General features: G+C 55.4%; 1 protein-coding gene and 1 long non-coding RNA gene across 2 annotated transcripts in view; one reads left to right on the top strand and one right to left on the bottom strand.

Annotated features, from left to right (window-relative positions):
* Window positions 1–428: 428 nt before the first annotated feature.
* The window catches only part of LOC135292692 (zinc finger protein 135-like), a 52,793-nt gene continuing 38,452 nt past the window's right edge, over window positions 429–14,769 (bottom strand). The window contains exon 3 of the mRNA XM_064406797.1: window positions 429–1,249. Within this exon, the coding sequence (XP_064262867.1) occupies window positions 574–1,249 (676 nt within the window). The 3' untranslated portion in view covers window positions 429–573. The remainder of the gene's footprint in view (window positions 1,250–14,769) is intronic.
* LOC135292790 (uncharacterized) overlaps window positions 5,598–14,769 on the top strand; it is a 28,503-nt gene continuing 19,331 nt past the window's right edge. The window contains exons 1-2 of the long non-coding RNA XR_010354955.1: window positions 5,598–6,517; window positions 7,637–7,696. This is a non-coding gene — a long non-coding RNA (uncharacterized LOC135292790). The remainder of the gene's footprint in view (window positions 6,518–7,636; window positions 7,697–14,769) is intronic.

Genomic DNA, 14,769 nt, shown 5'->3' with positions numbered 1-14,769 from the left:
CCTTTCTCCTGCTCCATCTCCCAGCTCAGCAGAGCAGAACCTCGTGGCAGAGGCCGTTTTGAGCGGCTCCACGGCGCAGGAAGCCAACGGGGAGGAAAAGCCCCGGAGATGCCGCACGAGGAGGGGCTGCAAACGCAGATGGCGGGGATGTGAGGGGGAAAGAGCCAGCCTGGGCCGGGAAGGCGGCCGGAGATGGAGCCAGAGCTCGCAGCTGGTGGTCCATGAGCAGGTTCCTGATGGGGAGAAGCCCCACACGTGTGAGGAGTGTGGGAAGAGCTTCAGGAGGAGATCCAGCCTGATTGTGCACCAGAGGAGCCACACTGGGGAACGGCCCTACGAGTGTGATCAGTGCAGGAAGAGGTTTAAGACCAGCTCCCATCTCCTCGTGCACCAGCGCACGCACACAGAGGAGAGGCCCTTCCGCTGCCCCGACTGCGGAAAGTGTGTTCCCAACAGGGATCACAGGGAATGTGGGTCACCAGGGCTGTGCCCAGCGTGGGTCCTGCGCTGGGGGATGGAGCTGGAGCAGCGCACGAAGCTCTTCCCGCACTCGGGGCACTCGCAGGGCTTCCCTCACCGGTGCCTCCGTTGGTGTCGGGTCAAGTGAGAGCTGCTGGAGAAGCTCTTCCCACACTGGGGACACTCGTAGGGCCTCTCCCCAGTGTGGATGCGCCGGTGGGTGACGAGGTGGGAGTTCTGCCTGAATCCCTTCCCACAGTCGGGGCAGCAGAAGGGCCTCTCCTCTGTGTGACTCTGATAGTGCTGGAGGAGATGGGAGCGGATCCGAAAGCCCTTCCCACACTCGGAACACTCGTAGGGCCTCTCCCCAGAGTGGATCTTTTGGTGCAAAATCAGATTGGCGCGATGTCTGAATCTCTTCCCACACTCCCCACACTCGTAGGGCCGTTCCCCAGTGTGGGTTCTCTTGTGCTGGATCAGGTGGGAGCTCTGCCTGAAGCTGTTCCCAAACTCCCCACACTCGTGGGGCCTCTCCCCAGTGTGGATGCGCCGGTGCAGGACAAGATGGGAGTTGTGCCTGAAGCCCTGCCCACAGTCGGGGCAGCGGAAGGGCCTCTCCTCTGTGTGCGTGCGCTGGTGCACGAGGAGACTGGAGCTGATCTGAAACCTCTTCCTGCACTGATCACACTCGTAGGGCCGTTCCCCAGTGTGGATCACCTGGTGCCTGATCAGTTGGCAGTTCCACCTGAAGCTCTTCCCACACTCCAAGCACTTCTGGGGCTTCTCCCCATCAGGAACCTCCACATGGACCACCAGCTCCGAGCTCTGGCTCCATCTCCGGCCGCCTTCCTGGCCCAGGCTGGCTCTTTCCCCCTCAGATCCCCGCCATCTGCGTTTGCAGCCCCTCCTCGTGCGGCATCTCCGGGGCTTTTCCTCCCCGTTGGCTTCCTGCGCCGTGGAGCCGCTCAAAACAACCTCTGCCACGAGGTTCTGCTCTGCTGAGCTGGGAGATGGAGCAGGAGAGAGAGGCAAAGGGGCACTGACTTCCTCCTCACCTGCCTCAGTGTCCAGGGACATCTTCCTCTCTCTCACAGCCTCACAAGAAGTGACAACGGGAAATACTGATTTGGGAAAAACAAGGGATGAGCACGTTGAGGTTGAAGGTCTCTCTGCCCAAGTCCACCTCTACAAGCCACCAGCGACCTAGGCTCCAGAAAACCTCCCAAACACCAAGATTCAGGGCTGAAAAACCCTCCCCGGTAGTTCCCCACCCCTGCTCCCTCCCCTCTGCAGTTCAGGGTTCCCCCTGTCCCAGCTGCTGGGGTCACGCTTGCATTGGGGGTCCCCCTTCTCCTCGGTGCCCGCCCTCCCCAGCCTGCTGGCAGTCCCAGCAATCCCAAAAGCTGCCCCCTCTTCGCTCCCCATTCAGGGATGCCGGGGCTTTTTGGGCTCCCTTTTGGGCTCCCTTCTCCCCTCATGCTCTGCTCCGGGCTGCAGGGGCTCCAAGGAGTCCCCCCTGCCCCTCTCCAGCCTCTGCAGGCTCCCGCCCATGGCGGCGCTCCCCCCTCTCTGGGCTCCCCACTTTGGGCTCCTGGGGGACACAGGGCTCTGCTCCTCCAGGCTGCCTCTGCCGCCAGCAGCCACCGCCACCCCCCGATGTCCCCCCGAGGGGCCTTTTCCGCTCAGCCTTGCATGTCTTCATTCTCCAAACATCCCCCCAAAAAAACCAACTGGGAGGAACTGGGAGTGACTGGGAACATGCTGGTGGTCACTGGAAACAACTGGGCTTCTACTGGGATCAACTGGGATCACGCTGGAGGTGACTGGGATCATCCTGGCACTGAGTGCCACTGCACTGAGGCTGACTGGGAGTGCTTGGCAGCAAATGGGATCATACTGGGGAATAATGGGAGGGACTGGGAACATGCTGGAGGGAACTGGCATACACTGGGAGATACTGGGAGTGACTGGGACCAAAGGGAGGGTGAAAGAGAGCCACTGGAACCATGTGGAGCACAACTGGTTCATACTGGCAGGGACTGGGAGCACACTGGGCTCATCTCTGGATCATACTGGGAGGGACTGGACTAATACTGGGAGAATCTGAGAGCGACTGGGAACACACCCTGCACATCATCCCCCATACTGGGCCTGACTGGGAGCAACTGGGATTATACTGGGACCACACTGGGAGGGCTGGCATGTGACTGGGATCCAACTGGAGCTTACTGGGATCATATAGGGATTGAAAGGGAGCGACTGGGATCACACTTTGGGCTACTGGGAGCACCTGAGAGAAACTGGGATCATGCTGCAAGCAAACTGGAGGAACTGGGCAGGACTGGATGCATGCTGGAGGCAGCTGGGATATTCTGGGCATGACTGGGGGATCCCACTGGGAGAACTGACACCTTCCTGGGGCCCCTGGCAGCGCCTGGAAATGACTGCAGACATGCTGGGACAAGGTGGGAAATGTTGGGGGGCTTTGTGGATTTTGGGGGGTTTGGATTTTGGGGGTTTTATTGGCACTTTGGGGGGGGGTGTTGTTCTGGGGGTGTTTGGGGGTTGATTGAAATTTTTTTAGTTTGGTTTGTATTTTGGGAGACTTTACTGAGATTTTGTTGGGGTTTTTTTGGGATTCTCAGAAATTCTGGCAGTTTTATTGGGATTTCTAGGAGATTTTGAGGCATTTTACTGGAATTGTGGGGGCTTTTAGTGGGATTCATTGGGGATTTGAGGTTTTTTTTGAGAATTTTGGTAGACTTTTGGGGTTTCATGTTGTTATTTGGGTGTTGTCATGATTTCTTTAGGTCTTGGGGGAGATTTTATGGGATTTTTATGGTTTTTGGGACATCTTTTGGGGGATTTGCGGGCTTTCATCAGGATTTTGGGCGTTATTGGGATTTCAAAAGATTTTGTGGGCTTTTATTGGGATTCTAGGGTGTTCTAATGGGATTTTGTCATATTTATTTCAGACTTCATGAGCTTTATTGGGACTTGTGGAGTTTTAAGGAGATTAAGGAGATTTTGATGCCTCTCAGCCCTTCCACAAACCCTGGGAAAACCCCAAAGGCCCCAGACCCCCAAATCCCCCACAAATTCCACTAAAAATCCCAAATTCCTCAAGAAATTACAATAAGATCCTCCAAAACCCCAGAGAATCCCACAAAATCCCAGTGAAACCCACCAAACACAAAAAAACTCCCCAAAATTTCACTAAACCCCCTCAAAAATCAACCCCCCCAACCCCAATAAAACTCCCAAAATCCAAAAATCCCTAAAATCCACAAAACTGTCAAAGTCCCATAACCCCCCAATACTCACTAATTCTCTCCAAAAACCTCTATAATTCCCCCTCAACTTCCATCAAATACCCAATAATGCCCTAAAAAAGCCCCAACATAATCCCCCAAATCCTCCCAAAACTGCCTCAAAACTGCTCCAAAATGCCCCAAATCAGAAAATTCCCCCAAAATTGCCCCCCAGATCCCCCCAGACTCTCTGGGGCCGTCCTGGGTCAGGGGCACCGGCCGGTGGAACAGGAGCCACCTCAGGGGCCCTCGGAGCTCTGTGGGGAGGGGGCACCATGGGAGACCCCCAAAAACGGGAGGGGGGGCCTGGGAACCCCCAGGATCCCCAAATCTCCCCCGGGAACCCCAAATCCCCCTGAAAAGCCCCCAAGGTTGGCCCAGGACCACCCTGGAACCCCAAAGTCCCCCCAGCACCCCCAGGACCCCCCTCGAGACCCCTCTCAGGACCCCTCCCCACCCCCAGATCCCCCCACAGTGCCCCAGGACCCCTCCCCAGACCCTCCCTGACCCCTCACGATCCCCCAGCCAAGACCCCTCCCCAGACCCCGCCCCACACCCCGGAACCCTCCCCAAAGCCCCCCCAGCCCCCCGGACCCTCCCACGCCCCCCGATCCCCTCTCAGCCCCTCCCGGCCCTGTCCCGGCCGCCTCAGCAGCTCCCGGAGCGCTCCGGCCGCTCCCAGCGCCGCCCCCGCTCTCTGCAGCGCCCGGCACGGCACCGCCGCTGCGGCTCGCCTCTGATTGGCTGCAGCGCCGCGGGGAGGCGGGCGCTGCTGAGGGGAGCCGCGCCCTCATTGGCTGGTTCGGGGCGGGGCGCGCCGCTATTGGCTGGGGAGCCCGTGCCGGCGGCGGAGGCGGGAGATTCAGAGGCGAGCGCGGCTGAGGAGGGCGCTGAGGGGAAACTGGGGGGGTTTGGGGCGGTCTGAGGAGAAATTGAGGATTTTGGGCAGATTGACGGGAAATAGGTGGGTGTGCGGTGGGTTTGGGGATAATGAGGGGGTCTGAGGGGGCTTTGGTGGGTCTGAGGGGGCTTTAGGGATCTTTGGGGACAGCTTGAGAGGGTCTGGAGTGTTCTCAGGTGGGTTTAGGGGGATCTGAGGGGAATTGGGAGGGTCTGAGGGGATTTTGGGGGATTGTGAGAGGAGCTGGGGGGATCTGGGAGGTTCTGAGGTGCATCTGGGGGGATTTAGCGGAGTGTGAGGGGATTTCCCAGGGTTTGGGGGGGATTGAGGGGTCTGAGGGGGATTTGGGGCAGTCTGATGGATTTGAGGGGGGTCTCAGGTGGGTCTGGGGTCAATTTTGTGGAGAACTGGGGGGTCTGAGGGTCCCGTGAAGGTTTTGGGGGTCCAGGGTGATCCTGGGCCAACCTTGGGGGGGGTTGGGGCTCCCGGAGGGGTCCCGGGGGAGATTTGGGGGTCCCGGGGGGTCCCAGGCCCCCCCTGAACCGGGGTCTGGGGGTTTCGGGGCGAGGGGGCACAACAGGGGTTCCACCCCCCCCTCCCGTTTTTGGGGGTCTCCCATGGTGCCCCCTCCCCACAGAGCTCCGAGGGCCCCTGAGGTGGCTCCTGTTCCACCGGCCGGTGCCCCTGACCCAGGACGGCCCCAGAGAGTCTGGGGGGATTTTGGGGGGCATTTTGGGGGGGGTTGAGAGGGTGTGTGGGGATTTTGGGGGGGTTTATGTGGATTTTGGGAGGGCTTTTTTGGACTTTGGGGGATTTTGTTGGGATTTATGGAGAATTATTGGGGTTTTGGGGGGTTTTGTGGATTTAGGGGGTTTTGGATTTGGGGGGATTTTATTGAGGTTGGGGGGGTTGATTTTTGAGGGGGTTCAGTGAAATTTTGGCGAGTTTTTTGAGTTTTGGTGGGTTTCACTGGGATTTTGTGGGATTCTCTGGGGTTTTGGAGGATCTTATTGTAATTTCTTGGAAATTTGGGGATTTTTAGTGGAATTTGTGGGGGATTTGGGGGTCTGGGGCCTTTGGGGTTGTCCCCGGGTTTGCGGAAGGGCTGAGAGGCATCAAAATCTCCTTAAAACCCCACAAGTCCCAATAAAGCTCATGAAGTCTGAAATAAATATGACAAAATCCCATTAGAACACCCTAGAATCCCAATAAAAGCCCACAAAATCTTTTGAAATCCCAATAACGCCCAAAATCCCGATGAAAGCCCGCAAATCCCCCAAAAAATGTCCCAAAAACCATAAAACTCCCAGAAAATTTCACCCAAGACCCAAAGAAATCATGACAACACCCAAATAACAACACGAAACCCCAAAAGCCTACCAACATTCTCAAAAAAAACCTCAAATCCCCAATAAATCCCACTAAAAGCCCCCACAATACCAGTAAAATGCCTCAAAATCTCCTAGAAATCCCAATAAAACTGCCAGAATTTCTCAGAGTCCCAAAAAAACCCGAACAAAATCTCAGTAAAGCCTCCCAAAATACAAACCAAACTAAAAAAATTTCAATCAACCCCCAAACATCCCCAGAAGAAACCCCCCCCCAAAGCGCCAATAAAACCCCCAAAATCCAAACCCCCCAAAATCCACAAAAGCCCCCAACATTTCCCACCTTGTCCCAGCATGTCTGCAGTCATTCCCAGGCGCTGCCAGTGGCCCCAGGAAGGTGTCAGCTCTCCCAGTGTGATCCCCCAGTCATGCCCAGAATATCCCAGCTGCCTCCAGCATGCATCCAGTCCTGCCCAGTTCCTCCAGTTTGCTTGCAGCATGATCCCAGTTTCTCTCAGGTGCTCCCAGTAGCCCAAAGTGTGATCCCAGTCACTCCCTTTCAATCCCAATATGATCCCAGTAAGCTCCAGTTGGATCCCAGTCACATGCCAGCCCTCCCAGTGTGCTCCCAGTATAATCCCAGTTGCTCCCAGTCAGGCCCAGTATGGGGGATGATGTGCAGGGTGTGTTCCCAGTCACTCTCAGATACTCCCAGTATTAGTCCAGTCCCTCCCAGTATGATCCAGAGATGAGCCCAGTGTGCTCCCAGTCCCTGCCAGTATGAACCAGTTGTGCTCCACATGGTTCCAGTTGCTCTCTTTCACCCTCCCTTTTGTTCCAGTCACTCCCAGTTCCTTCCAGTATGATCCCATTTGCTGCCAAGCACTCCCAGTCAGCCTCAGTGCAGTGGCACTCAGTGCCAGGATGATCCCAGTCACCTCCAGCGTGATCCCAGTTGATCCCAGTATAAGCGCAGTTTTTTCCAGTGACCACCAGCATGTTCCCAGCCACTCCCAGTTCCTCCCAGTTGGATTTTTTGGGGGGATGTTTGGAGAATGAAGAAGTGCGAGGCTGAGCGGAAAAGGCCCCTCGGGGGGACATCGGGGGGGTGGCGGTGGCGGCTGGCGGCAGAGGCAGCCTGGAGGAGCAGAGCCCTGTGTCCCCCAGGAGCCCAAAGTGGGGAGCCCAGAGAGGGGGGAGCGCCGCCATGGGCGGGAGCCTGCAGAGGCTGGAGAGGGGCAGGGGGGACTCCTTGGAGCCCCTGCAGCCCGGAGCAGAGCATGAGGGGAGAAGGGAGCCCAGAAGGGAGCCCAAAAAGCCCCAGCATCCCTGAATGGGGAGCGAAGAGGGGGCAGCTTTTGGGATTGCTGGGACTGCCAGCAGGCTGGGGAGGGCGGGCACCGAGGAGTAGGGGGACCCCAATGCAAGCGTGACCCCAGCAGCTGGGACAGGGGGAACTCCCAAAGAGCAGAGGGGAGGGAGCAGGGGTGGGGAACTCCTGGGAGGCTTTTTCCAGGCTGAATCTTGGTGTTTGGGAGGTTTTTCTGGAGCCCCAATGGCCGGTGACTTGTAGAGATGGACTTGGGCAGAGGGACCTTCAGACTCAATGTGCTCATCCTTTGTTTTCCTCAAACCAGGATTTCCATTGCCAACCCCCATTGAGGCTGTGAGGAAAATGCCCCAGAACATGCAAGCAGGTGAGGAGGAAGTCAGTGCACCGTTCCCCTCTCTCCTGCTCCATCTCCCAGCCCAGCAGGGCCCCGGCTGCAGGACAGCCTGGGGGCATCTCCTTGCCCTTGCCTGTGGCCCGGAGGCAAATGCCATCCTGTCCTTGTCCTTCCTCCCCCAGAGCAGGAGCTGGGCATGGAGAGCAGGGAGGACAAATCCCCGCGACAGAAGCTCGTGGCAGAGGCCGTTTTGAGTGGCTCCACGGCGCAGGAACCCAACGGGGAGGAAAAGCCCTGGAGATCCTGCACGAGGAGGGGCTGCAAACGCAGCCCAGGTTGCTCTGAGGAGTAAAGATCCACCCTGTGCCAGGAAGGTGGACAGAGCTTCAGCCAGAGCTTGGAGCTGGTGGTCCATGAGGAGGTTCCTGATGGGGAGAAACCTCACAGGTTCTTGGAGTGTGGGAAGAGCTTCTGGTGGATCACCAGCCTGATCATGCACCAGAGAACCCACACTGGGGAACGGCCCTACGAGTGTGGGGAGTGTGGGAAAGGTTTCAGGTGCAGCTCTGAGCTCATCACTCACTAACGCATCCATACCGGGGAGAGGCCCTATGACTGTCCCGAGTGTCAGAAGAGGTTTCAGACCAGCTCCAGTCTCCTCCAGCATCAATGGATTCACACAGAGGAGAGGCCCTTCCGCTGCCCAGACTGCACTAAGGGCCTCAACTGCAACTCAAACTTTGCCAGGCACTGGTGCATCCACAGCGGGGAGAGGCCCTACCTGTGTCCCCAGTGTGGGAAGAGCTTTACCCACAGCTCTAACTTGACCAAACACCAACAGAGTCACCAGTAAGGGAAGTTCTGCAAGTGCCCTGAGTGTGGGAAGAGTCTCGTGTGCTGCTCCAGCTTCATCCCCCATTGGAGAACCCGCATTGGGAAGAGACCTGCTGATCCATGTTCCCTGTGATCCATGGTGGGAAGACACTTGCCACTTTTCCTGCCCCTGCTAGTGACCTGATGTAGGATTGAAGAACAAGAGGGTCTGGCCAGAGCCGTGTCATTACATTCACTCCCACCTCAGGTCATTGCCAGGGGCAGGAAAGGGACTCTCTCTCTCTCCCTGAGCAGAAAGGTGTCCTTTCCAGGCAGGAGGAAATACGTGGCCAGGAAGAGCCACTCAGTGGTGATGTTGTAGTTTTCCCTGTAAATCGTTTTTCTTATCCCTTCTGTTATCAATATTGCTTTTTTTCCTGTTTGTTCCTTATCTCATTGCTGTTCCCAGTAAATTGTTTTTATCCCAGCCTGGGATCTTTGCCTTTTGTGCTTTCCATGGGAGGTGGGAGGGCAGTGAGCAGCAGCGCGGTTTTAGCAGGAGCAGGAAATTGGGGAATCCCATTCCTGAACCCCGGCCCATGGAAACCGAGCATCCCAGCTGGTCCCAGCCCTGCTGGCCATGGCAACAGCCTTGGGAGCGGGTCCCTGGCTGGGGCTGTGGGAACCTCTTCCCTCTGGTGCCCAGGGACAGGACTGGAGGGAACGGCTGCAGCTGAGTCGGGGCAGGCTCAGGTTGGATCTCAGGAAAAGGTTTTTGCCCAGAGGCTGCTGGGGCAGTGCCCAGGCTCCCCTGGGAAGGCTCCAGCTCCAGGGCTCTCTGAGCTCCAGCAGCGTTTGGCCAGCGCTGCCAGGCCCAGGCTGGCATTGTTGGGGTGTCCTGTGCAGGGCCAGCAGTTGGACTCCAGGATCCTGATGGGTCCCTGCCAGCTCAGCCAATTCTGTGGATCTGGGATCCCATGACCCACAGCAACAGGGTCCTGGTGATGGCTGCCTGCTAAGGATCAGATTTGTCACAGGCCCTCAGAGGGGTTCCATGGGGACTTTCCAAGAGTCTCCAGGCTGTTCAAGAGCTGGAATGTCACAGGCAGAGACAGGGGCTCCATGGGGACCTCCCAGGGGTTTCTGGGGATGGTAAAGAGCTTTGTGCTCAGAGGCAGTCACAGCCATTCCATGGTGACATCCCAGGGCACCTTGGGCTGCAAAGGCACCCATCTGTCACAGGCACTGACGGGGGCTGCACGGTGACATCGCAGGAGTCCCCAGGCTGCCAAAGAGCCGGGATGTCCTGGACACTCACAGGGGTTCCTGTCATGGGCACAGTGGGAGCCTCAGGCAAACCTTTATTTCTTTATTGGAGAAACTCCTGCTGAGTCATGAGATGGAGAAATGACACCCAACAGCCACCATGGATCCTCAAACCCCTGCAGGGCCCCTAGACTTCCAAAATTTATTTTAGTAGAGGAGAGTGGGAGTGGCTGGATCCAATCCCAGCCCCAGACTTTGTCAAAGGTGTAAAAGATTGGACAGGTAGAATTGAACCTTAATGCAATTTGTCCCACAGGATTATTGATGGAATTCTAGATAAATTTATATAAATACAGCTCTGATTGATTCTGATCATGATTAGACAGAATGGTTTGTTTACACCACAGATTAAATTTAAAAAAAGAGAGTAATTTACTCCACAGTATAGGAGCTATAACAATTATTAGAATATAGTGATCTAGGAAGCAATTTTGATGTCACCTGAGCCTTGCTGGAGTTGTTGGAGCCCATGGCAGTTCCTCCTGCTCCAGCAGGAACTGCCTTTCCTGTGCCAGGAGCAGGGCAGGTCCCGCTGCAGGAAAAGCCCCAGGCCAGCCCCAGCACAGGGAAGGGCTCGGGCACAAGGGCAGAGTGCCGTGCTGGGAGCTGTGCCAGGCAGAGCCTGAGGCACCAAAGGCACCTTGGCAGCAGCAGCTGCTTGCAGGGCATGGCCAGAAGCCTCCCTTGGCAGCCCGGCCTGGTGGCCAGCACTGCAGAGCTGCTGCCTCAGGGCTCATTTCTGCCTGGGCTCTGAAAAGCCACTTCTGCTCCAGGAGCCTGCCTGGGAAGCCATTGGCCCCAGCACCTTGGGGACAAGATATGAATGACAAAACTCTTCATGCCAGCAGAGACAAGGCAGGGGCAGAGGAAAGGGCAGAGCCAGGCCCAGGGGACAGGGCTGCCATGGTGATGGCTGTGAGGTCACTGCCCCTGCAGCAGCCTGGCTGCCCTCAGCAGACATTCTGGCCAGAAGCTTTGTGAGGGCACCCAGCACATCAGAGAACCCACACAACAGGAATTCTCTCCTTGGGGATGAGTGGGTTTCACTGGGTCAGGTTGCACAAAGCTCCTGCTCTTGGACAATTCTCTGGAAAAACAGTTGCAGTTTTGGGCCACTCTCATGATTGTAAAATATTTTCTTCTTTTAACAAATGTAAATCCACCCTCATTCAGTTGAAAGATGTTGGCCCTTGTCCTGTCACTGCAAGATTTGGGAGAAAATAACTTTGACCACTATTTTTCCATTTTCACAGACCTTGGAGAAGACTGAAAAATCTCCCAAGATGGGGTTTGGAGGCCTCTTCACATAACCAGCAGGGAGAGGCTGATGGCTCTGGGCTCAGTGGTGTGGAGACTGAGGACAGAACAGGAGCAGCCCAAAAGGGATTGAAGGGTGGTTTCAGAGAGGCTGGAGTTTTTCTTCATTATATAAAACAGCCAGAGAAAGAAATAATGGCACCAATGGTGTGGAGTGTCCCTACCCCAGGAGGCAGGGATTCTACCCAGAGAGCCACCATTGGGCAAGGGGCGTGATTTAAAGAAGATTCCCACTCTCCACCCTGTGGGGTGTGCCCTTTCAAGCCCAGGAAAAGATACTCCACCCCATCTGGTCAATAAGGAATGGCCTCACAATGTTCTTCCTTTTCTGTACCCTCATTGGTTTATGTTCTACTGCAATGCCTCCAGCTTAGATTTTTTCCTTGATTGTCCTCCTTGATCCACCCCTTTGCAGTCCCCTGCTCCTCCTGCTATTGGACTCCAACCCTAAGCTTCACCCCTAAACCCATGACCCCACCCCCTTAATTTCTTTTCTTGGGCTCTGGCACAATAAAGGATCCTGGGTAGTGCTAAACCAAGAGCCATCCTGTTGCCTTCCTTTCCCTGTTGTCATCGGTGCCTGCCTGAGGTCTGAGACTCCGGGGCCTGGAGGAGTTGTTACGCTGCTTACTGCAGCAGAACCCAAGTGCAGCTGGGGAAGCCCAGACTGGACACTAGGGGAAAGGAATTCCCTCGCCAGTGCAGGGCTGTGGTGCAACACATCTCCCAGAAGGAGCCTGGAGCAGTCCAAGGCTTTGTGTGGGCAGGCAGAGGCAGGCAGGAGGCAGAGCTGTCAGCAAAGGAAGGGGCCAGCCAGGTGGGGCAGCGGGGGATGAGGACAGCCTGCAGGGACAGAGGCACAGGATTGCTCAGCATCAGAAACACCTTTTCCTTGCTTGTCCCCAGCTGTCATCACTGCCTCCAGTGTTCTGCTTTACCTGGAGCATGGGGATACTTTTTTGGTCCTGTCCCTCAAAAGGATCTATTTTAAGTATGAGAAACTTCAGTGTTTCACTCCCTTTTGAGTCTCTGAGAAGTTTTTTGAGCACACTCTGAAGGACTGAGTCTGATACAAAGAGCACAAAGCCCCAGAGGGTGATTAAAGTCCTGGTGCTGTGTCTGTGCTGCTGAGCTGGGCCGGGCTCCTGGCCCAGAGGCAGCTCCTGGCAAGGGCAGCGCTGCAGAGAGACAGCTCTGTCCAGGAGCAGCTCCTGTGCACAGCCCAGCAGGGCTGGGGCACTGCCAGGGCAGCTCAGGGACACCAGCAGGGCACAGACAGAGCTGACAGGGCTCAGCACTGGCAGGGGCTGGGGGATGTCCCAGAGGGGGCTGTGTCACAGCAGCACCTCTGTGGCTGTGTCATGGAGGCACAGAGCAGCTGTGATGTCAGCAAGGGGTGTGTGACAGCACAGAGTGGGCTGTGTGAGGTCACAGATTGGGCTATGACACCACAGAGTTTGTTGTGTGAGGTCATTGAGCAACTACAGCATCATAGAGGGGATTGTGTGACATCACAGAGCAGGCTGTGCCATCATGGCATGGCTGTATGACATTATAGAGCAGACTGTGATGTCAAAGTGTGTGCTGTGACATTACAGAGTGGCAGTATGACATCACAGAGAGGGTTTTGTGACATCACTGAGGGTGTTGTGACATCACAGAACTGTCTGTGACATCACAGAGTAGGGTGTGAGGCCATGGAGCAGAGTCTGCCATCATGGAGGGTGGCCCTCTGTGACATAAGAGAGTGGGTTGTGACATCACCAGGTGATGGAGCAACATCATAGAGCCAGGTGTGCAATCACAGAACAGACTGTGACATCACAGGGTGACTTTGTGACATCACCAAATCTTCTGTGACATCACAGAGCAGCTTTATGATATCACAGACTGATATCCCAGCACTGGCCCTGTGATACCATGAAGGGGCTTTGTGACATCACAGAGCAGCTGTGTGCGTCATCACTGAGTTGCCAGTGATTTCATAGAGTAGGCTCTGTGACATCATAGGCTGGACATCATAGAATGGATTCTGCCATCACAGGGTATCTGTGTGACATCACAGAGGGGTTGTGACATCATAGAATGGCTGTGTGACATCCAGGATAGGTTGTGTGATATCACAACATTATCTGTGACATCATAATGAGGGCTGTGACATCACAAATGGGCTGTGTGACATCACTGGGGTTTTGTGACATCACAAGGGGCTGTGTGACATCACAGGGGCTGTGTGAGGTCACTGGGGAGGTCACTCTGCCCCAGCCCCCCTCACAGCTCCCCCAGAGCAGTCCAACACTGCTCGTGCACAGTGGGGTCCCCTGTCCCCCCGGGTCCCCCCGCCCCCGGCGCCGCAGCCTCCCCCAGAGGATGTTCCACGAGATCGACCCCAGAGCCTGGCACGGGGACGGGGGGACGGGGCCCTGGGGGTGGGACAGGGGCACAGGGACCCCCCAGCAGTGTCTGTGTGTCCCCCAGGGCCAGAGCCTGGGCCAGGGCTCCTTCACCCTGTTACGAACGAGGGCTTGAGAACGCTGAAAAAATCCCTGGGAAAAGATCAGCAACAACCAGATTTAATATTAAGCGACAGCATCACAAAGTTCCTTGGCAAGAGTCACTCTGCTCCTGACTGGACACTTCAGGCACACCGGGGGAACAAAGCAACAACAAAACCAAACCAAATCCAGGCAAATAAAGCAGAAATGAACCAAGAACGGTCCCTGTGTATGTGTGTGTGTGTGACACAAGGACAGTGAGGACAAGGATAAAAGGAATATGATCTAAAAGCTGAACAGAGCTCAAACTTAACAGGACTTAACTAATACCTTAACCTAAACTTCTCCCGTAAACTTAACAATTTAGTAAAAGAACAACACTTAACAGTCTTTAACCTCATTTATAACCTATGACTAAATAATTTAACAGTGGAATAACACTTAACAATAGTCATCTTAGCTAATAAATTAAACCTAACAAATTAGCAAAAGAGCAACTGTCGTGGGGACAGGACATTTTCATGCTTATTATCCCAAATCGTGGTTTCTGTTCCCTGCTCCGTTTGTTGTGTCTATCGTTTTGTCTTTCCCCCGCCCCTGCCTTGGGGCTGGGCTTTTTGCATGCTTGCTTGGCCAGCTGGCTGCTTGCTTGCTCTTCTAGCTTTGCTTCTCTTTCTTTTTTTTTTTTCTTGCTTTTTTAGCTCGCTTGCTTTTTCGCCATTTTTTTTTCTCGTTTCCCCGGTTTCTGTTGTTCCCTTTCTTCCCTTCCCCCCCCCCCCCTTTTCCCCCCCGAAGATATCGGACCGGCGCCGGGCAAGGGGCTCTGTCCGGGGTCTGCAAGAGAAGCTTCGTACCCTCCGCAGCGAAGAGAGAAACGGCTCGACCCCTTGGACTGGTGAAACATCTGTTGCCATCTCGGGCTATTTCTCTTGTGCTGGGAGTGTTTTTTTGTTGTTCTTTAATAAACAAGCTTTTTTCCACTTCCCCTCTGAAGAAATTCTTCCCGAACCCAGTGGTGGGGAGGGGGGAAGGTGCGGAGGGTTTTGTTTCCTATAAGGGGCTCCTTTGGAGATATTTTCCCCTAATTTGTCCTAAACCAGTTCAAATAATTTGGTGGCCCGTACGGGGAAACCGGACGAAGTGGAAAAAGCT

The sequence above is a fragment of the Passer domesticus genome, unplaced genomic scaffold, assembly GCF_036417665.1.
Source record: "Passer domesticus isolate bPasDom1 unplaced genomic scaffold, bPasDom1.hap1 HAP1_SCAFFOLD_44, whole genome shotgun sequence".
NCBI classification, from domain to species: domain Eukaryota; kingdom Metazoa; phylum Chordata; class Aves; order Passeriformes; family Passeridae; genus Passer; species Passer domesticus.
This window is presented reverse-complemented; position numbering and strand designations above follow the sequence as displayed.